Below are 25,472 nucleotides of genomic sequence, written 5' to 3'. Positions count from 1 at the left end.
GGAGACAGACAAGCCGAGGTCAGCCAGAGCGTGAGGAGTTGGCATGTGATGGGTCATGCCCAGGTCTGATCTTATCAGTGTGTGCTGGCTGACAGGAGGGGTACAAAGGGAGGTTAAGCCCCTCTTCACTCTCTCTCTCTCACACACACACACACACACACACACTCACATACTGTGTGATTTGTACATGGAGTCAACAGATAGGCTTGGATATCCCATCAGGCCCTTGTGTCTTCTGTTGCGCCCAGCCCTCACTCCCCTTCCTTTACCTTTCTTTATCTATCCTTGCATACTAAATCCCGCTCATGATTCAATCTCACACACACACACACGCCCTCCCTCCATACTCCCCGTATCAGACATCTGCTGCTCCACCAGCAGGTAGTTGGCCTGGAGAGGAGCAGGAGTCACCGGGGAGCAGGTTCATGTGAAGGCTACTGGTTCATGCACTGACCAGACTCCCTCTTCCCCGCATCCCTGCTCTCTTCCTACTTTCCCCTCCGAACAGTTTTTTTTTACTGCTCGAGTTAATTTTGACACAGACACGAGCGGAACCGAATTAAACAAGGAATGCAGTCTGTGCGGATGAGATAAAGAAATGCCAAAGGGCATGTAAAATCATTTGACCCTAAAAGAAAGAACGAAACCGAAATGACAAAGGATGTGATAAATTGAGAACAGACACCAAAAGCAAATCTTGTTTCCGCACTTTCATGGTTGAATTCATGATATTGTACATAATTTCAATGAACTTGACACTCTTAATCAATTTATCTTGCACTGAAGCATTTATAAATCTGCCACACGTATTCATCTCAAAGAATGTTCTAAACTAAACCCGTCATGTTGAGAAAGCTGCATGACTCACACAAATAATGTGAATATTAAACGTAAGAAGAAAAAAAAAATGTGTATTTAAAACTGATGTTTTGAAAGCTTTAGGTTTAAAAAAATCTCAAATGTGATTATGGTTTCAGAGGAGAATTAAATGGCTTGCAAACTGAGAACACACAGTGCAAGACGTTTGGTATCGGACTTGTGAAGTCACAGCAGGTTAGAAATGTTGCGAAAAGACAACATGATCCTTTTATTTTTCATTTCTGACACATTAGGGTTTTTGTAAGGCCGCTGAGGTTATATATGAGAGACGGCGAACGTGTTTCATCCTCTCCGGCAGATGAGCTGCAGCGAGGACACATGTCCAAGCTGCGTCGAGCTGACAGGGCGGCTGATTGACCGACTGTTAAGTTGACCGTTTAATTTGCAGACTGGCTGCGTGGTGCTGAGTACCGCTAGCAGAAGGGAAGCTGTAATTAAAGCGAGGTTATCCTCCTGCTTGCTGCTCGGTAATACTTTTTCGCATCTTTGCTTTAATCGTCTTTATAATAAAACAACAGCGATATAATCTGTTTTCATCAGTTTGGATGCATGTTTTATAAAATTCAACACTGATTATATGTTTTAGTTTAAAAATGTGACATAAAAGTTTTTTTTTTTCTGTTTGACATACGGTCTGAAAAGCTAATTTTATCTGCAGTTTAAAAAGGAAAAAAAATTAGGATTTATAGGCAATACGTCAAAATAACTTCAGCAGAAATCAACTGTTGCCATCTCTCGTTCCAAATGTAATTTAAGACAACCAGAGTTCAGGTTGATTCTCCACGATTTAAAAATATTAAAGACAACATGAGAGGTTGCCATGCATAGCTTTTTTCCGCCGATGGGACTGGATATGAATAACGTTTAATAATTGCTCTCAATTTCCTTTTTTCTGAGTCCACCTCCAAGAACACACCCTGCTCCAGGCCCAGAACCGATAACTGCGCAGCTGACAGCATGCTGGCCTCGCGAAATAGAGAGTTACACAAGCCAAGTAGAGTACCTTCAGCCACCGCTGCTGCCAGCGTGCGTGGACGGTCAGGGGGACACTCGGGTGAAATTGTCTGTGATGAGAAACGGCGCGCCCTCATCATAGACCGCGTTACGGAGTCTCTCGCGCGCGTTCAGATACACCCAGAGCTTGTCTCATCTCTTCTCAGCCTTGTCCCTGCTAATAACAAGCAACGTGACAGGACGTGTGTTTCCTCCTCACTGCTGGCAGCTCCTTCCTGGCTTCTGAACAACCCAATTACCAGGGAACAAGCCTCTTCCCTGTAATACGGGTGGCACTCCACTTCAATGCGACACGCGCGCACACGCACGGACGTATACACGCAAGACACCTGTCAGGCTTCGTGCAGCAAGCAGATGCTCCGTACCCACACTCAGGACTAGTGACAGCCCACCGCTATTAGCACGCCACTACTTTGAAGAGGTTTCACTTTCTTTTACTAGTTATTTTCCCTAATGTGCTTCCTCACGTCGAATTCTTCATCTCTGCGTTTAAGCTGTTAAGTGGGAGGAAAACGTCTTTGGATACAGGAACGGAGGATAGGAAGTGTGTATGAGCCAACACAGTGAGGGGTTTGACAGAAATCGTCAGATGTTATATAAGATGATGCCACGCCACGAGGGATTAATTAGCTAAAGGCACATTTTACCGCACAACAGTGGTGGTTCCTCTTTCTGTGCGACTTGATCGCCTTGATGCAATTCTCAATCACTGGAATTTTGACCTTCATCAGGTGAATCATGGGTAATTATTTTTTAATAATTTGAAATGGATCTGAATAATATTCAGTTTCAGGTTTTTTTCCCCTCATAAACCTTCAAACAATGTTTGTTCTCTTCATGCAGGATGCAGAACCTTTTGGAGAATGAAACGAGCTCAGAAAAAGAGAACACCCCCAGAGGCTTGAACAGAGTCAATGCAGCAGGTATGACACACACACACACACACACACACACACACACACGGACCTGCTTAACAATACAGCCGCACATTTGCAAGAGACAGGCTTTTAATGAACTGATGCATGACACTAGGTCATCATTAAAAAGGAACATGATAGCTCTGTCATCACTTTCCGTTTATGCACGAGCACATAATGTATTGAGATAGTGATTGATTTACATCGGCTGTTGCTTCCATCCAGTCAGCTTTAAAAGCAACTTGTATGAATGAGTGGGGCTGCAGTGTACCTTGTACCTCAGAGTTTGGACTGTCCTTATCTTGTCTGGTCTACAGAGATAATATTTTTCTTTTTAAAAAAAAGGACAATTACAAAAGTCAGTGTGCAAAGTTTATCTCAGATGCCCATTTTAGGGAGGTTAGATGGGGTATATCTGCAACCATACAGCAGCTACAGTGGTGGAACTTCCTGCAATCACAGGCAGTGCACTCCGTGTGAACTCTCGAAAGTGTCAGAGCTCATATTTCCCTCCTCCACCTGATCAGAAAGGCCCTGTGCCGGTGCAAAGGAAGGGTAGAGGGTAAAGGAGAGGTACTAGAGGAGGAGAGGCTGAGGCAGGAGACTCAAGGCTGTTGGCATGTGTTGTTTTTCTACTACGTGATCTCTATACCGATGCACTCGGCATTAATTTTTGATGAACCATCGGCACAGCATCCTCCCCTCTCGCCCTCTCATCCCTTCCCCTCTCACCCCCCCCCCCTTTTCTCCCTCCTTCTTTTTCCTCTTACAGGCACTTTCACCCACACGTGTAAGCTTGCTTTCTTGAATTCCACACATCTTTGTTTTAGAGCATCTGACTTTCCTTGTGGAAACCCGTGTATCTTTGTCACCGTAGCTGAGAGGGGTTGAGGGATTTGGGAGCAACTTCTCTCTTCCAGTTTTGCATTTCCTGTTTTTTTTTTTTCTTCTTCTTCTTTTTCTTCTTTCTTCTTTTTTGAAGCTCAGCATAGATATCAATTTTAATGAGCCCAAATATACTGCATGTAGATTGTCAAACAAGAACTGCTGAGTTTCACTGTTTAAAACCTGTTTGCATTTTGCTGCACGTCATCCCTGAGATAAATTGGTGATGTCAATATTCACACTGAGTTGCTCAAAGACTGACTGCGTTGTTCTTGAATAAGGAAAGCATACATTAAAAATATTTTTCCTTTTAATGCTTGAACCTCTTGAAATTGATCCTAGCAATTATGATAAAAAGTTGTGCCCCAGTGCAACAAAAGCCAAGGAAAGTTATATAATTCTAAAAAACAAACACACACACACACACCTGGTGTGACATCGCTCAACTTCTAAGCTTTATTATTAAACTAAATTACTTCTTGACAAATTGAATCCTTTTTTTTAATGCTGGCACAGTTTCTTACAGCAGCTGAACTGTTTAGTCCCAATTTTATTGGTTGCTCTCACTTTCGATATGAAACAGTTGCACTGACTCCTAATTTAGATGTCTCGTATCCATTAGATAGTTAAATCCTACAGTTACAGAGCAGTCGATACAAATTTTGGAGCATTTTTGCTTTTCCTCCCTGACTTTTTTTTTTTTTGTGTGTGTGTGTGTGTGTGTAAAATCTTTCTTGTTTTATTAAGACAAATCAAAACCACATTTTGCAGCAACCTAAAAGGAGAGTGCAGGTACAAGACTGGCCAGTTTGCAGTTTAAATCTGTCAAGAAAAAAATAAAAACAAACTGTGGCCTTTCAACTGTTGAGTAAGTAAAATTCTATCAGGCTAGAATCATAAAACGTTCAGCTTTAGAAACTGCATGCCCCGTTCTTATAGTTTTAAAAAAGTGTTGCTGATATCTGATATCAAAATGAGCTCATGTAAAAAAAAAAAGTCTATATTTTGACAGTTTTTACATTGTGTTTGTATGTTACTGCATGCTGTGGTTACTAACATGAGAAGGTTCCACAGATGATTACTGAGGGGTTGGACTTGTTCTGGACTTCTCAGCTGAATGATTTGGTGCTGCTCAGCACATGGAGTTTAAAGTAACATTTGTCTTGTCAGTGTTATAAAAAAATGATATTTACATTAAGTTTGAAAATGCATTCAACAGCAGCTGTAAAACAAAACATAAAGCAAAAAAAAAAAAACAATATTCAGAGACAAAAACTGTCTAGAATTGTGAAGTCCCTTCACACCCACAGTCTGCAGCTGCATGGTTTTCTTCTCTTGTTTCGCTACAGTGTGCGTCTTTTCTTTTCATATAGAATTTTGAAGTATCAACAGGGTTCTAAAAAATTTAAAATCGTTCATCTCTCTGGTCATCTCCGTATGTGGAGTTTACTGACCTTCGCCAATCTTCCTCTCTTCTTTAGGCTGCATATTGAGTTGTTGTAAAGAATGTTTGCATGCTTTTTTTTATACCATATAAGAAAAATATATACCTTCACCGTGTCAATTAATTTAACAATACTGTTCTTCTAAAGCAACGTAGAGATGAGAAACAACCCAAGCCACAGATTTTTATTATGATTATTTAAGACGGTTGTTTTTTTCTTTTATCTCATTACTTCCTGTTGATAGAGAAGGTTTCACAAAGAGAGTGTCTGTTGCTGCTAAACATTGTCATTTTTGACAGAGTAAATAGTAATCTTTCAATCTTTACTAGAGAAAAAAATGTAAATGTTTGTTGCTAAGGCTAGTCTTTTTATCAGACGTGGTTAAAGCTGCAGTAATCCCAGCTTTTGGAAAGTTATTTTATTTAATGCTTTGCTTTTAAAACCAGCAACAGTAGAAGTCTTCAAATAGTTTGAAATTATCCAATAAGTGACCACAGAATACCCCCACAACACATTCCTGACAAATAGTATTGTTGCAGGCTTCCAGCAGCGTTTTGGTCCAGGGATCAACGGGCCCGAGCAGCGCTTTACAGGACTGTAGCAAGCAGACTGAGGGATATAAAGAGCAACACATACATTTAACTTTTCTATTAAAGTGTGAAACGGGGGATTTATAGAAAAGGACAGGCGGATTTATCCTTTCCGTGCTTGTAAATGCTGAGCATGCAATTACCCCTATAATAGAGGCGTTGTGTCCAAATTGGAGCCATTAAAGTGATTTAACACTGCGTGGATTGGCCCTGGCATTTGCGAGGATGTGTACACATGGGGTGTAGTGGAATGGTTGTTTAATCACAGCGTTTTAGCGCCTGGTAATAGCACAGCAGCCCACGAAGAACCCTGACATCGTACAGCTTACTCATTAAAGACCGCAGTTTGGATTTGGCTCTGGCATCTAATTGGTCACTTTTGATTTTTAATTTGGAAATATATTGGTTTGCTTCTCTAATTGGCCTATAGATCCAAATGCTGATGCTGTACAGCCACCTGAGTGTCTACAAAAGCATTTATTTTTTGATTTGACCCTTTAGCTTCTTGTCACTAAGACAAATAATTCCAGTAATAAGAGAGATTTATTTTTTTTCTTATTGCATCACAGCAAACCAAACTGAAATAAGTTACAGATGATCAGCTACATCTTCAGCCTCTTTGTGTGTCTTTAATGCATCCGACTATTATTCTAATAAATTACTTTTCCATTGTATACTTTCAATTCTTTAAATATTAAAAGTTGCTATCATATAAGAGCTTCTGGATATAAAACAAAAAATAATCTGATTTTACTATAGATTGGTTTTGTTGTTGCATGATCATCAGCTAAAAGTTGAAAAGAAAGAACCAAAATGTGTAACTGTGAATGTTACTACAATTTTAAGTTATATTTCTGTATAATATGTGTCTGAATTGATATGATTACCAAAACGAATCCCCTCAACCTCCTAACTACCACTGGGTGGTATTTAATGCATCTTTTGCACCCACAAAGACCTCCGGGGAAAAAAATTAAATAAAAAAAGTTCTTCAAACCATATAGGCTCCAGGAGTCTCAATATATTACCAAGACGCTTTGAAATGCAGGAAACCCCTTTACTCTCACTATCATTCCTGCTTCTTTCATACCCTATTCATCCCTCCCCCTCCTCCACCTTTTTTTTGCCCCAGTCTTTGCTCTGTGTGCGTTTGAGTGGTGCCCCTGTACAGACAGCCATGGCATCCTGGGGAGAACCAGTAAAGCATTTATTACAGGCTTTGCAGGTTTGTATTATACTCGCAAGCGCAGAGCCACTCATGCTTGGCCTTTAACTTCCCTCTGAAGTTCAGCCATACATAAAAAAAGACAGGGCTCTGGGGCCCCTAAAATATTCCCAATTTTATATTGTGCTAAATAAAGTAAGGGGTTCAATGAAGGCAAGAAGGAAAATTGGAAGAAAACTTTGAAATATTTTGTTTTAGTATCTCTTGTTTTTTTTTTTTTTTTTGCTGGTAGTTTGCTGAATAAATATCACGTGGTGAAACTGCCCAGCGGAGCTTTTGAACCCACAATCTGTGAAGAATCCTTTCAGAGTCTTTGTGCGTGGGCTTTCTACCATAACTTCCTCTCAAGTAAGAGTTTAGGGATGAGCGAACAGGAAGCGAGATTGTTTTCTCACCACTGCATTTATTCACTCAGCTTCTGCCCTGATATTAACTTAGTAGGGCAGGGATGAACGCCTAAAGTCAGTCTGTAAAAGAAAGAAAAGAGTTGGGCAAATTAACTCAACTATTCATCTTTTTTTTTTCCCCTCATTTCTTTTTATCCCCGCCTGAAGATTACCCCCCTTTTCTCATCACTCCTTAAATCGTGTCCTCATTGGTGGGTCGCACTTTTTTTTTTAGGTCAGGATTTTTTTGTGAGTGTTTAGGGACATTTCGGTGGTCTTTTATTGGTGTGTACATCAAACGGAGGGGGACAATGGGAAGGACATCAGTCACACCCTAATTTTGGATTTGTCTCTTCTCTTCTATCTCTTCTTGCTTTTTCGGTGGGTTTGTCCGTTGTGTGTGTGTGTGTGTCCTGGTTGAAGGAGAAACACTCCTCCACAGAGCGTGCAAGAGGAACCAAGTGGAAACGGTGCTTCAGATCCTGGCACTTCCTGGCACAGACGTCAACGTTAAAGGTAAGACCTTTTTCACGTTCCCGTTTTTCTGCAACCTCTGTCATGTCGTCCCCTCGCCGCACTCTCGTTTGCTCCTGGGTTTCGAGGAGCGATTAACACTGGGGCGCAAAGGAGCTGGAAATAGAAGTGCGGGTGCGTCATCGCTGAGGTTAACCTTTCGTTAAAATGTGAAGGGTGTGTCTAGAAGGAAAGCGGGATGGGTTCGAGGTCTCTGATTTGTAGGTTTCCAGTCATTTTGCTGACTGAATGTAACACCTTTTGATATTTTATGGGGATTTTTCTTTTGTTTCTTTAGGTCAAATATAATAACTTGCCCGTCTTTAATAGAAATATGCTGTTTTAAAGGTTTCTCTCATTTAGTAATCAGCATTTAAAGTTGCTTCAACTCAGCAGGCGGCTGATGTCCAAAATCTGATCCAGACAAAGAACAGTTAAAACTATAAAATTACAATTGTCATTTTGCAGTTTCCCCTAAAAACAAGGCCTGTGATTCATCTATTGATCTATTTTAACAGTTTTTTTTAAGATTATGGTGTGTTGCATACCTTGACAATAATAGTGACAAATTCATGACATGTAAATAATAGTTTTAAACTACAGAGTTTTAGGACCCTCACTTCAGTCATGTTAATTATGTTTTTTTTTTTTAAAAGTAGTGTAGCATTGTCATTTATTAAAAAGTTCTAGAAGTTATTTATATGGCTCAAATGATTTTGCAATGTGTTTAATGTTAATTTCCTATATGTGTTGTTATTGCTCTCAGAAAGAGTCATTACTTCAAAGAACTAACTAATAACTTCTCTACAGGTGAGGGATGAGACGTGTTCAGCTCTCATTGAGAAACTTGTTCCATTAGCAATCTCAGGACAGTCTCAAGCTATACTGGATTGTTTATTTTTACTTTTTTTATGTTATTTTTGGTTGTCTGCATCTTGCTGTTTATGTGTGTTTACCACGTAGACCATGCAGGTTGGACGCCTCTCCATGAAGCGTGCAATCACGGCAGCACTGAGTGCGTGGAAGCTTTGCTCCACCACCGCCCCGCCCCCGTCCTCAATGGCCAGGTTGGTGGAGTGAGCCCTCTGCGCGATGCTCTGCTAAACGGACACATGGACATAGCTAAAATACTACTGGAACATGCAGGTGAGTACACTCCACCTTGTAAACATGCTTTTGCTGTTTCATAATTTGCTTTGAGAAACATTGCAGCGGTGTAATAATAAATGAGTAGGTGAGTACGAAGAATAAGGTGTTTGCTGAGTGCTAGTCTGAGCTCGATTTGCTGCACGTGATGTAAACTGTAAGGCTAAATAACAACAGCTCTCTTCTCTTCAAAACCACTTTTTCCACTGAACAGAGACGATTGAGTGGAGTCAAGAGTTTCACTCAACCCTGAAGTTACCTTCAAAGAATATATGTTTTTAAATTACATAAGAGTGCTTTGGTTTTTTATACCTATTGCATTTTGACTACAGTGTCGCAGGCAGTTTATTATGCCTCAAAACACTGGATCACCTACAGTGCCAACACATGCTACAAAGTATTTATTTTATGAGATGGAGCTTATAATTTTTAACAAGAGCGCCTTAAGTGATCACTGTATAGGAGCCAGGCACAGGTCCATTGTTTGTGTTTTACCAGATGATGTTGGTCTTTAAAGTAATGGCTTAGTGTCACGTTTGTCAGTTTTGTTTTCTTTTAGGCTGGAGATTCATAACGCATGAGTTGGTTGGTTTTTAGAGTGGCAAACTCCACTATCCACCGTTTATGGTTTGTTACAGCATTGCATTACGTAATATATCGAAACTATACAATCAGGTAATGACCAAGAATGTTTGTGTCAGAGTGGCAGACTGGCAGTGACACCTTTTGCTTGCAAAAATAAGTTAATGCAACATAATAATGATAGTAAGACATGCAGCTTTATTCTAACCTTTTTGTGCATCTTGATGCTTTATTATTATGATAGAATATTTATTTAAATATAACTTCTCCATTGACATATTTTCTTTAACACAAACTCAGGATGTGCGTATGAAAAAGGTTGTATGATTTCTTTTTTTGAACAAAACTCAAAATGAAGTATTAATAAAAAAGTAATAAGAGCCACTTATCTAACTCCTGTTAATGAACTTAACGGAAATTATTGGCATTTAACAAACTGAAAGCCAAAAATTATGAATTAGCATATTCAGATTGTATTAATTGGAAATTCAAAAGGTTTTTAACAGCAGCAGAAAAATTCAGTTTTAATCACATTGACCAAGTGAATGTTGTATGACTGGCAATGCACTATACAACAAATTCATCAAATCCAAAGCAACAACAATGCTGGGCACAATCAGTGGATCAGAGTTGCTATTAGAAGGTACGAGGTTAACATTTGGTGGTCACATGTTGATGGAAAAAAACAATGGAATTCTTGGAAATGCAAACAAAAGGCAAGATTTTATTCTGGGTTTCTCCTGTAGTGTTTGCAATTGGATCATGTACAGTTTTTTTTTCTTTTGTTGTTATTTTTGTTGGTCCTTTTACATCTGTATTCAGTTACCTGCAGTGCCTTAGGAATCTTGGACTGTCCAAGACACGGAGAGATAGCATTTGTCCCCAGAGGCTGCAACAGTTGCCAACTTTCATAGTGTAAGAGCAGAAGATTATAAATACCATCTCCCTCTGTCTAAACTTCCTGTTCGTCTTCTTCGTGAAGTTCAACACCACAGTGTCCGTCCAAACAGATTACAACATCTCCTTTGAAGATGTCTACTTCTGCTAATGTCTTTTTGACAAGATTAGAGGAGTCAGGATGGGTTGCTGGTAAAACTGACGTGAGGGCTTTTTTTGCCGAAATGTGTCACAACAGAAGTGGTTTGCATGTCTTCATACAGTCTGAGCCCAGGAGGGTTGAAGTGATCGTGATGGTTGTCGGAGCTCAGGAGAGGGTGGCGTTGCTGGCTGTACGGCAGCAGGTGTCGGAGAAAATGTGCGTGTATTTTTGGGTAGTGCGAGGAGAAGATTTTTTTTTTTTTTTTTCCTTCCTCCCCCTTTTTTTTTTTTTTTTGCCAGCAATGAGCAAGTCTCTAACGTATCATACCTCTGTCTCAGCACACTTCTCAGTTTGACTAATTATAGTTAATTTGATTCGACTTTCCCATTAACACATGTACATATTCTGTCCTCAAAAAATAAATTAGACTGGGATTGTTTAGTCCCGGAGAGGAAACAAGAGTGCTCTTTTTTTTTTTTTTTTTTTCTCCATCCTTTTCCTCAGTAACAGGAGAGAGCAAATTAAAAGAGGTCAAATGAAGCAGCTTTTTGTATGTGTAAAATTAGAGGAGAAAAAGACCAACAGACGTCTGGCTTACTGTCTAGGCCAGGTCTTCTTGTTGGACCAAACAAAACAACAGGAATATGAATTCTCTCAGTTTTAAGCACCCTTCAGGCTTGTTACATTATCCTTCTTTTTCCTATTCATTCTCTACTGACTCTTTGCTATTTCCTCCCACCTTGATGGCGGGTTGTCTGAAGGCTACAGCAGGGAGTTGGTGAGGAGGTGGTCCTCCTGACTCCGGGCTACACTGTCTTTCATGGTCTCTTTTCCAAGATCTTCATTTGGTTGCCATGGACACCATCGATAAGCCCAGGCATTTTTTTTTTCCCCCTCCTTTTTTAGATCTTCAAGTCCTGACCGTTAAATGTGGAAAGTTTTCGCTGCAGGCGAGAGATCATGCTTAGTTACCATCTTTACATTGTTGCTCACTCCAGTTTTTTTCTTTTTTCCCCTACTTTTGTGCTTGTGGCTGCATTTCCAACACTCATACATCAGACTTCTTTTTTTAATTTTTGGCCAGGTAGACTTGCTGAACTCTCCCATGGTATGAAACCAGGCTAGTGGGCCAGATGCGTTTTCATTCCTCTGTCTCCTTATTTATTATATTCCTTTGTGTTTTGTCCTTGCGAGTGCCAGCTGCATTTTCTGAAACAATATTTTTCATTGAGGGCATTCACTCCGTTGTCCTAGTTGTTTCCAGCAGACAGGCAGAACCTAGCTGCCAAGGTTTGGGTAGGCCAGAGAGGGCAACGCTGACACTGGCACGCCAACAAAGCCTTTAGTTGGGAGTGATCTCACCCCTTTGTAAACCTGTCTGTCTGCTTGATGGCCTGTGCTCTGTATGTGTGCGTTTTTACGGGTAAATTGCAAGAGCAGGGTGTGCCGAATGGATAGATCCTACCCCTGTTACCTCAATCCCTTTAGGCTTTATGAAGCTGGCAAGGAAAGGATGCCATGGCTGAGGGCAAGGCTGACTCGGCTCTCCCATCTCCCATCTCCCTCCTCCTGCTGCCCAAGGCCGCCCCACATGACCCCGTCTATGTGCTTGGCTTGTTTTGATACTTAAAACTGAAGTGTCCTTGGCTATATGTTTTGGTGTGTGCATGCAAAAACATTTTCCCGTTTCACAAATACTGTAATGAGCGCATGCTGGTTTGCATACCTATCTGCAACAATCTGCTGGCACTCCCCCCCTCTTTTTTTTTTTTTTTTGCCTCAACTAGTAAAAATGAAATGTTTCAGTTTTGCAGGGTGGCCATGGCAGCCGGTACCCCCTGATTGGAGTGGAAAGTGACCCAGAGCCTTTAGCTGTGAAGCTCAGACCTGGCACACAGAGGAGGTGTGTCCGTTAGCAAAGAGGGTGGAGAAATAAAGAAAAGGGCTTTTAAGCTGTCACCACCCAGAATCATGACCGTAATCACTGATGCTGTCCCCCACTCACCATGCTAGTCCACCTCAATTTGGAAACCCACACTGATTCATTTTGATTCTTGAAAACAAAAGATTGTTGGAGCTGAAAGAACAGTTTGGATTTAAGTGCTTTTCTTCAATAAATCTGCAATTTTTTTTTTTGGTACTTAAGTCAGTTTCAGAGAAGGCAGAAGTTGCTGCATGAATGGTACTGCAGTTTTTGTTTGTTTGTTTGTTTTTTTTACTTTTGTCCATGTCTTTATTGTCTTTATGCGCACACATGTGCTTAATCCACGAAGTCATGTCTTCCCCAGAAATCATAATGTGAACAAGTGTTTGTGGAGACAGATGGCATTCGCCGAGTGGCACAGGAAACACGGCGTCCCCTTCACACCGCCGCAGTCCGTCGTGGTTTGCAGTCAGTCTGTTTGTCTGTCTCTGTCGTGGAAACGCACACAGAGCGCGGATTTAGGCGCGCTCGGGCCTCTTTGCTGTCAACGCAGTAAAGAAATATCGAAAGTTCATCCTGCTTGGCTCTCATTTCCCCGTGGGTCCTGAACTGGCAGCTGTGAGGAGCTGAGCAACTCTCACTGTTAGAGGTGAAGCCATATTTGGAGCCCACGGCTTCACTCGGGTGCGTTGATGTTTCAGCTGCAGGTTTCTCCAGGCTGTAGTTCAAGGACTTCCCTCACTGGGAATTTTTAACTAGAGTCTTCTTTCTCTTCTCCTTCCCCCTTCCGCCCACGCATGCACACACATAACCACACACACACTTTTATTTTGTGTTTTTCAGGTGGTTGCAAGGGATTAGCTCTATCCAACAGTTTCCCTTATTGCTCCTCACTGTTCTCCATGAGATAAATGCAACATATGTGTTTTAAATTGAGGGCTACTAAGGATAAATAAGGAGGAGGAGGGGGATTTTGAGATTTTTTACCAAAGGTTTCTTGGCAGCTACTTATGTCTAGCACCACTTGTAATGCGCAGACAATTGTTTTCCCTCTTTTAAACACAGTTTTCACACAAAGGCCACGGTGATAGTTAGCTTCTATAAAAAGAGAAGGGCACAGGCCAAGGAACACTTAACATATCTTTTAATATTTGCTGTCTTCCCCCCCCCCAAGGTTTAGCTGGAGTTTAATGTAGTGTATTTAATTGTAAGGGAAATATGAAGAAGCAAATTTGTAGGTGCTGAAACCATGCTCTCTCCATGTGCAAACAAAGCTGAATTTCAAGGTGTAATTGCTTTCCTTTGTTGTCTTTGAGTTGATTGGAAAAATTATATATCAAAGGCCAGCATGATTTTGTTTTGCTGGCCATGAAGATTTGTACTCTGTGCTCCAGCCATGACCTTAAATCATCATGCACTCCAAAAGAGAACAAAATAGCAGTACAATTTCACTTTTTTTAAAGACTCAATTAAAATGTTCAGCAGCAACTTAGAAAGGAATTTATTGGTGCGTTGAAAAAAATAATCTTCATAAAAGTGGAGAGTTTTCACCTATAAGGTTCATTAACAAGAAGACAACAATGGGACATGTCTGAACTTGAGTGGAGTGGGTCATATTGAATAAAACAAAGACATTCAACAGCAGTTAAGTGTGTTTGCTTAAACCTTTCCCTGAATGACGAGCTCCACCCTGCAGGGTGTGTGTGCAGCGCTTTCATTGTCACAGCTCTAATGGACACCTTTTTTTTCCACCTCTGCATTGTTTGAGCAGCAGAGGCACGATGCATACAGCCGGAGCTCTTGTTCGGTTTCTCAACGAGGTTCTGAAGTGAATTTTAATTTTCTCAAATCTAACTTTGCCCACGCAGCTGAGCCAAGACTTGCTGTTTGGAAGGTCCTTTTGAATTTGAAAAATCCAAAAACTTTAAAGAGGTTTTTTTTTCATTGTTGTTGTTGTTCTGCGAGAGAACAGAAAGACGGTGACAAGACTGGATTAAGAATGACCTTTTTACTTTTTTTTTTTTTTTTTCTCATTGTGAACTTTCTCCAATGTCATTCTGACAAATAACAAACAAGAAACACAAAATGAAAAGTTTGTCATACACTGTACTGTACAAAATGTTTTCTCAGCTTGTAGTGCATCTTGGCTGTTGGTTACCTATTTTTTTTTCTTTTTGTGAACAACAATGCTGTTTATTTATTTATTTATTTCATTTCTGCCAACTTTTGTCTTTGAACGTGGAAGTTTTCATCTAACCTCAGGTGGCTGTCAAAGTTTTTTATTTTACTAGTGCTCAACATCTAGTAATGGTTTGACACAGTATTGTGCTTCAAAGAAAATCCTTGCTCTTCCCTTTTTTTTTATTTAAAAGTCACTTTACCTTTTCTAAAAGCTACACTTGCGCGTTGCATTTACTGCTCTTTAGCAGGAGGCCAAAATACCCTCAGACGGCTGCAGCGAACACGGTACATTAGACCTGCGCACATCGCCATTTCAGCTTTGTCACTGCGAGAATACCAGAGCGCATCTTGTTGTGATGCAACAAGACGCATCAAAACACGCTTTTTTTTTTAAATAAAACCATATTTTTGCTAGGATGTCACAGTAAGAAATATTTTGTGGTGATTTATTTCACCAATAAGACATTTGTATTCACTAAGGCATCATGGTATTTTTGTAATTCTTTTTCCGTGCTTTTCTAGTCTTCCAATCTTTCATTTTTGTGAACAAAATGTTTTATTGACTTACAGCCATCTTTGGTGAAATTCAGGTTTACAGTTCAAGTAGTTTAAAAATGAAATTGTCGCTCTAAGACCATCTTGTTTTGAGAAATAACTTAGTTGTAGTCGTTTTGGTCAAACCTTGAATATAACATGTACAGTCTAATGTGACATTGCAATATCTATCTGTAAAATTCTCAGAGTTGTAAACATTTTTGCGACGGCTATTGTCGATTTGCTGTGGCAGCTATCTTGGGCTGAGTTCAAAAGTTAGTCAGTTGTGGATGTACATCCATCGATTACTTTCTGGAAGTTGAATTAAAATCTGTTCATGAGTCATGAGATATTTTGTTTAACGGAACAGACACCTACACACGCTGACGTGGGACAAAACATTATTGCTCTGCCTTTGAAGCGATAAAGCATATGGTTGCCATCACAATAGGCTGTTAATATGCTCGTACGTAATGACTGAGGGATTGACATTTTATACTGGAAATTTTAATGTTGTTAGTGGTTCATTTAACTGTGAATATTTCATTTAAAATGCTAATAGTCTACCACCTTTAAGCATTCGGTTCATTCCATTTTTACTCTTCTATAGAGGTGTCAGCACATAAAATGACACAAAACCAGGGGTTAGGGTTTTTTTTAATCTCACTTTATCTGTTCTGCATCCTCCAAAATGCCAGGACCCCATCTTTTGTGTTGGACCACTCCAAGATATTCTATTATGCTGCTTGAAAATCTTGAATCTGACAAAATATCTTCAATTAAAGACTTGGTGAGGGGAGACCTGTTTAAATAAAGACGTATGACTTAGGACGAAGAGATGAATGATGCAAAACTGATATAATAATCATCCATTTTATAAAGTACACTCGAACTGCTCCGTCTGATGTCACCCCTACATGCTTATCTATCTGTGATTACTATACTGTGAATATTACATTGAGATAGCGGGAAAAGGTGAGCCTGATACAAAAGCAGTGAAGGATTTTTTTTTTCAGATATCTGCCATGATTGGCTGGTCTTTCTTCTTCCTGTGTCTGACTGATGCGTCTCTGCTGGCTGCTTCACTCGGTTGTTGTTTTTGCTGTGGTTTCTAGTCGCTAGCGAGCAAGCTCCCTGTGGATATGTGATGCCGTGCCCCTGGCTGCAGTTCACACACTCGCCCTGCCTCTTTTCTTTTTTTTTTTTTTGAAGGCGCGGAGGGAGGGGAGCAAGAATGTTTACCGTGCTGTGGAACTGCCTGCTTCCCAGCTTGTCTGCCTCAGCCCCAGACTCAGACCAGAGACGGAGAGAAAAAGACATTGGGGGGGAGGAGAGAGAGCACAGCATCTTTCTTCTTTCCCTCCCTCTGTCTCTTTTCGCCAATTCCTCCCTTCCTCCACTCTTACTTTTATATTTCTTGTCTTCGCCTGCCCTCTAAAGGCCAAAGGGCTTTGCGCTCTCTATGTAAATGTGTGTGTGGCAGCCAGACTGCATCTGGCTGGTGCATCAGACAGCGGCTTTCGCTCAGCATGTGAACTCCCTCCCTCTGCTGTAGCTTCAGAGCCTAGGTCTTAGTGAGGCATTTTCACATTCACACACACACACACACACACAAAGAATGCTGTAATTACCCTATGCTCTCATGTAATCCCTCAGGTGTTGTATTTATCTCCATTGCAGCATATCTGACACTCAGAGCCAATACCTGGATTCACTTCAGTCACAGTCCCTGCACCAGAAAAAAATGTTCCCAAGGCTATAGTCTCCTAACACCATGTGCATGTGCAGTATATGTATATTACATCATAGAAATTGTAGCTTTTATGTTCAAATATGCAGTCTAGCTCTTGATTTGACCACTGACGTGTATAATAGTAGCTGTGTTGGAAGATTAGAGCGAGCTGCGTATCCTTTGATGCGTACGAGAACCAACAGATTCTCTTGTTCCATTAGTCAAACATACAACTGTAAACAAAGAGGGAAAAAAAAAGTAATTACAAACGACAAAACTGAATACTTGATATCAATTAAATAAAGATATTAGGGCAGGTTAGGTATGTAAATGTGACAAACTGCAGACAGGAACACACCGACGGTTCACTTTCAGGCACGCACATCTACAATCGAACTTGCAGGCTTTCGGGCTCTCAAGCAAGCCGAGCCCAGGGCCGTGCTGCAGGGTCCCCCCCTCCTCCCCCTCCTCCACGCATCAGAGCCACGCATCTGATTGGAGGCTGTCTGTCAGCTGGGTTTGACATGATGACGGTGGGGGAAACTCTGCTCGCAGGGCTGTTTTTTGAGAGACATGGTTGACAGGCGGACTAATAACACTGCAGCAAGATTGCCATTATTTTTCTACCGTTATATTATCTGTATGTGCAGGATATTTGGATTCGTGACAAGTCTGTGTCTCATGGGGATCTTTGTTCATTCTACTGTTTAATGCAAGTTAAAGAAGAGTACTGCTGCATTCATACTACTTTTCAAGAAGAAGATTTGCTGTGTATTAAGTGGAACTCTCGGTGTTCTGATTTCTTTACGACACCTACACAGTTCCAAAATATTCCATCTGCAGGTTTCTTTAAGAGCTCAGTCCAACACTTTTTTTCCCCCCTAAAAGGCAGAAACACAACAGGAGTATTTTCACCATGTCCAAAGGGCACAGTGATGAAATCAGTATTGCTTGTGACCACGTCTCTGCATGGGAAACTGTAGAAATCCAAATTCTGATAGACTTGCTGAAACCTTTCACAGTGCATCATGCCTGAGTTGCTCAGCTTTGCACAGTAAAGTCACTCCTCCAGATTGAGCGTAATAGCGACAGCCACTCCTACTGATATTGAGGACAGCTTGTTACAGAAACCTGGTGATTATGACCCGCTGTGAACAGCCCAGCTTCATGTCCCCCCTTCGCCTTTCTTTTGTGGCCACTTTGATCAAATCTCCACTCTTGCGTCCTTGACTGCTGCCCCTGACGGCTGACCCCAGCATTTAAAAAAGAAAATTCCTTGCTTATGTAAAGGGTTATGCAGATTAATGCCACAATTTATGCAGATTAAGTTTTGTGCCACTCGTATTTAAAGCCCTGACCTACCCACTAACATCTACGTTAGCTTTTACTGATTATCCCATAACTGCTACACATGTTCTTTACACAGCAGCTGACGAGACACGGAGCAATTATAGAATTCGTAACATTCCATTTATATGTATATATTTTCATTTTAAATAGTTTAATCTCCAAAATGACTGTCCTTTATCCAACGACGCCCACTGTGCGTGGTTCATGATGCGACACACACGTAATGGTCCCTCCTTTAAGACATCATACTTCCTGCAGCCCCACAGTGTCTGTCAAACAGAAAACAACTGCCAGCAGTGGCGTCAAGCAGCCTTTCAGCTGTCTGTATGTCACACAGAGCCTCCACAGAGCCGTAAACTCGCTCATAAGTGGCAGCAGCATTGCCAAGGTTGAACAGTCAAGTGCCATCAAGTGTAGTTTGCCATAGAAATGGGTCTATCTGAAAGCAAACAAAGGGCTCACTCTTGACTCGACCCGTTCCGTGTAGGCTAAATGTGCAGAGGCCTGTCTGACACTGGAAAATGGCTTTCAGCCTGAATAGAGAGGAGAGAAACAAGATGGTAAATGTCACCATTATAAGTTTGCTAGCTTTGTAAGAAGAGTGTGGGGGGGGGAGTGTTGCATTCAGCGCTGACTGTCACATTCAGTTTGAATGCAGTGAAGCGGCGCTGAAAGAGTAAAGTCAAGGTTGGTGGAGATGTTTTGATACTTAGAAACCTACGTGTGTTGTAGCACAGTCATGCATTATTTAAATCGATGAATAACCTTCGCTATCACACATCCCATTTATTATGAAGCCAAAACAAAGCGAAAATTTTGGTGTCACAGTCAAGATCTGCTCAGAGCCAGAGCGCACCAGTAGCTCCGGAGCCTCAGTCGATGGCGATGAGCTCGCTTACAGCAGCGCATCAAAAAAGCAGAGCCTTCGTCAGGTCACTAACCCTCTGCACCTTTAACACAAACACAAAGTGACCTGCCAGTCACTGAGCTAAGGCGAGGTGTCAGCTGAAGTTAGCGCTGAAGTGAGCTAATAGGCCCGTCTGGCACTGAGGGCCACTGGGAAAACAGCTGTTCATTTAAACCTTCCACTTTTCACACCGCGTTTGGATGAGAGCTCCTCTTGGCGTGTGTATGTGTGTGTACGCCATGTATTTCTGTTACCGCGTCCTGCCGTTGACCCGTGTCAAATCTCTACTCCCTTATTTGATAATGATGCAGCAGTCTGAGGTAGCTCTGTTTTGTGTGGGCAGGGATGTTATCACCAAGACCTAAACTCGCTGTTGACACTGCACTTATTAACCTCCGAGTCTGGGGTCAGTCTGCCTCTTTAAAATGTTTAAAATTTGATAATCCATGACTCCGCAGCTTGACAAAAACTCTAAGTGTGTATTACTTTAGAGATTTACAACTTAAAAGTTTGGGACCTTCTCTTCTTTGCTAACTATTCATGTGTTTGTGACCAATGCTTCTCATAAAGAAAATCATCTTTAAATTTTTTCCTTAATGTTTTTCAGCTCTTTGAGACGGTGGTTTCTTTAAAACAACACAATAGCAAATTACTTCTGAAAATCTATTTTTAAACATTTAGAAAAAGTATTAGTTGTGGATTGATTTTACTATATTTTTCCTTATGTGTATGTTTTGCACCAAACCTGCGCAGCTCATAAAGCGGTTTTGATTTGTGTAAAACATGTCCCTGATTAGGAAAAATAAATGCTAATGGATCTGATCCCTTTTACCTCTGTCGCCACCAGGCTCAGTTCTTCTGCAGACTGATGGAGATGGACAGGCTTCGCTGGATCTGGTCTCTACGCCAGGTCAGAGGGAGGAGCTCCTCCGCAGCGCGCAGGTCGGAGACTCGAACCGGAGGAACAGAGCGACAGAGGTCCTGAACCTTCCTCTCCTGGAGGCTGGGTCCTGTCTGCTGGGCCACCTCATTGTCTCCTACCAGCTGGAGCGGGGTCTGCCTGGCCTCATTCAGCCGAGCGACAAGCCCCACAGCCTGGTCTACAAGCTGGTCAGAGCCTTGGAGACGCACTCCCTCCAAAAGGTGACCACGGACTGGACGGATCAGCGGGCAGTGAGGCTGGTGGAAGATGTAGAGACGCTGTTGGAGCTCAGCCAAGGGAAGCACCAGGAACAGGTGTCTGTGGTTGTGAAAGAGTGCAAAGGAGAAAGCACTGTGTTCCTGATGAAGATACTGGAGAGTCTGAGGTCATGTGGCGAAGCACTAGTAGCTGATCTGTGAGATAAGATTATTACCCCGCAAAAAGGAATGTCACAGCATGTCATTTATTGTTGGCAAAAGAGAGGCTGTTAAATGTGTTTGTGTGATTTACCTAAAGTAGCATCACTGGTACTGAACGCCTCATCAGCCTGAATTGTACTCCAAAAGCTTGTAGTTTGAGTGATTTCTACAAAAATAGGATTTAATACTTGTTTTTTCTATTAAAAATAAATAATGGTTTGCTACATTATTAAGGTTATTAAGGTTTTTTTTTACAAAACTTAAATGGAAAATTTTATTTGTATTTAACATCTTTATATGCATGTTTGTTTTTTTATTGTTTTTGCAAGAACACTAACATTTCACTGAAAACTGCAACTACCTCACATTTTTCATTACTGTTTCCTTCTTTGTAATGTTCTTTTTTTTTACCAAATAAATGCAAAGACTTCATATGTTTGTTCTGTTTTTTTACATTTCTTTTCATCATGTCGGACAAAACATAAAATCAGCAAATGTTCAGCATTGTTTGAGGTGTTTTGTGGCATCAGGATCAGATAGAATATGATCTTGTGGAAGACACAGACATATCCTTAGTTTTTTTATAGACGTTTTCTTTCAGAATGTGCACAAGTTTACATAAATTCATTTTTTTCCCCTCTACCTGTGAAATGTTGCCGTGTTTCAGTGATTGTAATGCAAAGTGTGACTATTGCACTCCCATAATTAACAAGTAAAGAATTTTTTCAAGACATTTGTAAGTCTTTTCTCTTAAAACACGTCTTTATTCATGGCACCAAACTTTTGATGCTCCAGTTTGTGACAGACCTCTTCTTGGCCTGCTCCATTCCCGTTAACTACCATTATTTGTTCAGGGCACTAGATAGCAGATGCCGTGCTGTTAAGGAAGTTACAATCTTTAAAGCTCTGATCATCGAGTGTTTTTTAGAAGACTATGAAGACATAATTGGAACTTAAAAGACAAATCTCAAATCTTGCAATATTGTGATTTTTTTTTTCTTTTTCCACAAAAAAAATTATAAATTGTACTCAAATGTTGCAACTTGAAAGGTAAACGTGCAATGACCTCAATAATCCACACACTGTGAACTTAATAAAAAATATTTAATCTGTTTTTTTTAAGATTATTTTTATCCCAAAATAAGCAACATAGATAAGATGCTATTCATTAATCAAATGAGATATGCAACATGTTTTGCCCTTTCTTACAGAAATTGTGGAAACGTCATTGGCTGGGCACAAAAAAAAATAAAATATTACAGGCAGGGAACATTGCAGGCAAAGACATTTTAAAAAATAAAGGCAGGCATACACCTACTTTACAATATTGTCACCACACTATCAACAGGCATACTGTATAAAATACAACCATAAATTAATCAGCAGTAATCTTTGTACAGTATGTTTTAAAAAATAAAGTCTCGTTACAACTTGTTGCAAATAAAAGTGCTTTGTTTTGTTTACAGCTGTCAGTCTGATACATTCTTCTCATCTTTTCTCTACATTATACAAAAATCACACTTTGGTTTGCTTGAAACGGAGCTGAAACAAAAGAAATGAAAGTAAAAGACACATTTAGATGCTGCACCACACAACCATCACAACCACAAATGGCTGCAAAATGTCTACATGTTGCAGTAAAAACCTACGTCAGATAATCAAGCAGTTCCTTCAGGCATTGAGAAAATAATTGGTCATGAGTCAGAGTGTTAGTTGTGAACACTAATCATCCGTTTGTGGTGCTGCTCTTAAAGCAAACAAAAAATGTTGGCTGTACTCTGACAGATCCCGTTGATATTTAAGCTGTGAAATGGATGGATGAGGAGGAACGAAGCACGAGAAGGTCGAGGTGATGGCACGGAGACAGACAGATTAGGTAGGATGATGACAAAATGGCAGAAAGGCGCTGTAAGCTGCAGTGAACATGGGGTTTACGGAGTTAAACACAGACAAGGGGAGGAGAGGGAACTAAAAGAGGTAGAGGCAGGGATCAATAGGATGAGATGAGACCTCCTCAAACACAGCCTGCGCTGTGATCTTTCAAGAGATGCTCGGGAAGCAGCCCAAGAGACTGTTCCCTCAGACAGGGTCGCAACCCTGCTCACTGACGAATGGGGGAACCGCAGAGAGAGCAAACGGAGAAAAGCACGACGAGAAGTGGCTTCTGAAACAGCAACACACACACACACACACTCCTCCATCCCTGACATCTCAGGCCTAAGTCCCTTCGGAGCCTTGTCTTGTCACACGATGACTTGCTGCTCATCTAGCATCTCTGCAAACTGAACAGCAAAAAACAGCTGGTGCTTCTGCTGCACCAAACACACACACACACTGACTGATGTGAGGCATCAGTCTAGAGCTGGAGGGTAGATGCAATTGTAACACACATCATGACTGAGAGAAGCAACAAATCTTTTGATTCCGTTAACGTGTGTATGCAAACACTCTTACGCTGTAAACACACAGCTCTCACATGCAAGCCTCTGTCTCTGGAAAAGGCTGATCAAAGTTGAGCTGTGGGCACAGGAGGTGGGGCAGATGGAGAGGGCGGCCAGCCTGGGGCACAGCATCACAGAGAGAGAGAGAGAGTGTGTGTGTGTGTGCGCGCGCACGCCTGAGAGACAGAGAGAGAGAGAGAAAGAGTGTTCCTGCTCAAATGCGACATTCTGTTTTCATCTGCAAGCAAGTAGTTACACGATGTGCAAGATTTCTACAACGAGATGTGTACTCTCGTGAGAGGATGAGGCTCTTTGTGTCTGCACTCATGCGCGTGCAGGAGAACGCTCGTGTGAACGCCTTCATGTGCGGCCGCCGAGGCAGACACACACACACACAGAGATGAGACCGGCCTTTCAAACAAGATTAGGGCTGTGGCTGCCTACATGCCTGCCTGATGACACTCTGCATAGACTGGGTGACATCTATATAAGCGGTGCGACTTTGGGCTGACTCCTCCTCAGAAAGGAGGTGTCTGGTTGACTGGCAATGTTAATGTGATTTTAAGGGGTTTGGGGAAGTATTCTTCAACTGTGACCTCTTCTTAATTGCGTCGTACCCCAAGGCTCCATTTTAGGCCTTCATTCCTTTCTCATTATGTGTCAGTCACCCAGACAAAAACAAAACAGGAATAATTTGTTTGGATAGTCTAATTTAAACAGTTATGACAACACCCATTAAATTCTCAATGTTAACTAAGGAACCTTGCTGTAATATTTTGTCTGTGCTTTTAAATTGAGGAACAGATCAGGCCAATTAACAAGATTAACCTTTTTCAAAAGCCTACGTCCTGATATGTGACCTTGAAACAGTAATTAAGAGAATTATTACATCTTTCATGTGGATTACTATAACTTGTATGTTGGTCTTGTACTGGCATCCTATCAATTTCAGAATACAGTTTAAATGATTGGGGTTTTTTTAGAATCCCAAGGGTATGGAACCACCTTACCAGTTTGAACCTCTCCACCTTTACAACCCAGCCAGAGTTCTAAGGTCATCAAATAAGTTGCTTTTGGACATTCCCAGGTCCGAAAACAGAGGTGCCTAATCTTCAAAACATCTTATTTTGAAAATCCAAACTGCTGAGACCATTGATCACTTTAAATATGTACTTAAAGCTTATTTCTACTCACTGGTTTTCACTTGAGCAGAGTATATTGACTTCTGTTGTACAAAATAAATTACATTTATTTGCTTTTATTGTCTGTTTTATTTGAATATGTTTTAGTGTTTTATTGAAGCTATTTTTAAAGGACTTTAAATGTGCTGTAGAAATAATGACTCATCTGAACATCTAGTAGGGATCAGGCACAACATCGAATAGTGCTCCTGCAGGTGGTTGGTCAGATTTATTTTTTGTCTTTGTTGTTAGAGGTTTGTGAGAAGTTTATTTGGCTCCTGCATTAAAGCACAGACAGATACCACAACAAGCCCATATCCTGTTGGTCCAGATTTCCGTTTGTGTAGAGGAACATATCTGGAGGCTACTGCCGTAATTGCTAATCAACTTGGCTAGCCGAGTTAAGTGGAGACAATCCAAATGACTGCCAGTGAACATAACATCATTAACAAAAAAGGGGATGAAAAAAAAGTTGCTTCAGTACAAAAACAATTAGAAAATACAAAACATTTTACCAAAATTGTTTAATAAATATAGTACAAGCTAAATTAATTTCTAACTTGTGGTACAGAATTTAAGGCGTGTATTTTTGTAAATGTGGATGAGCACAATTATCTCTTGCAGCAGTGAAAAATGTGTAATATTACTTGTGTGACACCTACTGTGACAATAAAAAAAGTAGTCATATTAGCTGTCAGAGTGAAGGAGAGAAGTGAGATGAGCAGTTCACGAGCCTGATGTGAAAGTCATCCTGTACACACTGCGACCATTTGAATAACTTTTGAGTTTTCTTGTACATGGTCTCGTACAAAAATGACACTTTGGGGAATTGTAACAATCGAAAATAAAGGCAGAAATTAAATTTAGAAAACTAAAATGAGAAATAAAAAAAAGGGGGAAGGTCAAGTCGAGTCGAGCTACTCCCGCTCCTCGGTGTCCGACATTGGACCAGCAGGAGAAAAGAGAAGAAGAAAGGAGTCCGTGGGTGGACGCAGCGATCTACCCGGGGTTGTTTTTCTTCCTTTTATTTGGACTGGGATTGGGATCCAGTTTCAGTTCTCGATACTGCACCTGTTAAAACACACACAGACACACACACACCACCCGGTCAGGTGGAAAGAGCAAAGGATGCTTGAAAAGCACAGAGACCCTCCAGAGGCTCCGGTCCAGCTGTGTGGAACAGTGGCCTCGGGGAAGGGATTACACACTGATTACAACACACACGTGCACACAGACACACAACAGCACGGCGAGTTACAC

At 41.0% G+C, this 25,472-nt stretch overlaps 2 protein-coding genes across 6 annotated transcripts in view; one reads left to right on the top strand and one right to left on the bottom strand.

Moving 5' to 3' along the window:
- slf1 (SMC5-SMC6 complex localization factor 1) overlaps positions 1-21,323 on the top strand; it is a 28,400-nt gene extending 7,077 nt beyond the window's left edge. Inside the window, exons 15-18 of the mRNA XM_017427966.3 lie at positions 2,737-2,816; positions 7,765-7,857; positions 8,818-9,000; positions 20,097-21,323. Coding sequence (XP_017283455.1) covers positions 2,737-2,816; positions 7,765-7,857; positions 8,818-9,000; positions 20,097-20,590 — 850 coding nt within the window. The 3' untranslated portion in view covers positions 20,591-21,323. The remainder of the gene's footprint in view (positions 1-2,736; positions 2,817-7,764; positions 7,858-8,817; positions 9,001-20,096) is intronic.
- Positions 21,324-21,675: 352 nt separating this feature from the next.
- The window catches only part of mctp1a (multiple C2 domains, transmembrane 1a), a 129,468-nt gene continuing 125,671 nt past the window's right edge, over positions 21,676-25,472 (bottom strand). For all 5 annotated transcript variants that reach the window (XM_037975243.1, XM_037975244.1, XM_037975249.1 and 2 more), the window contains one exon: positions 21,676-25,283. In XM_037975243.1, coding sequence (XP_037831171.1) covers positions 25,212-25,283 — 72 coding nt within the window. In that variant the 3' untranslated portion in view covers positions 21,676-25,211. The remainder of the gene's footprint in view (positions 25,284-25,472) is intronic.

The sequence above is a fragment of the Kryptolebias marmoratus genome, linkage group LG1 (genome assembly GCF_001649575.2).
Source record: "Kryptolebias marmoratus isolate JLee-2015 linkage group LG1, ASM164957v2, whole genome shotgun sequence".
Classification (NCBI taxonomy): domain Eukaryota; kingdom Metazoa; phylum Chordata; class Actinopteri; order Cyprinodontiformes; family Rivulidae; genus Kryptolebias; species Kryptolebias marmoratus.
The sequence above is the reverse complement of the archived record's forward strand: the minus strand, read 5'-3'. Positions and strand labels throughout refer to the sequence as shown.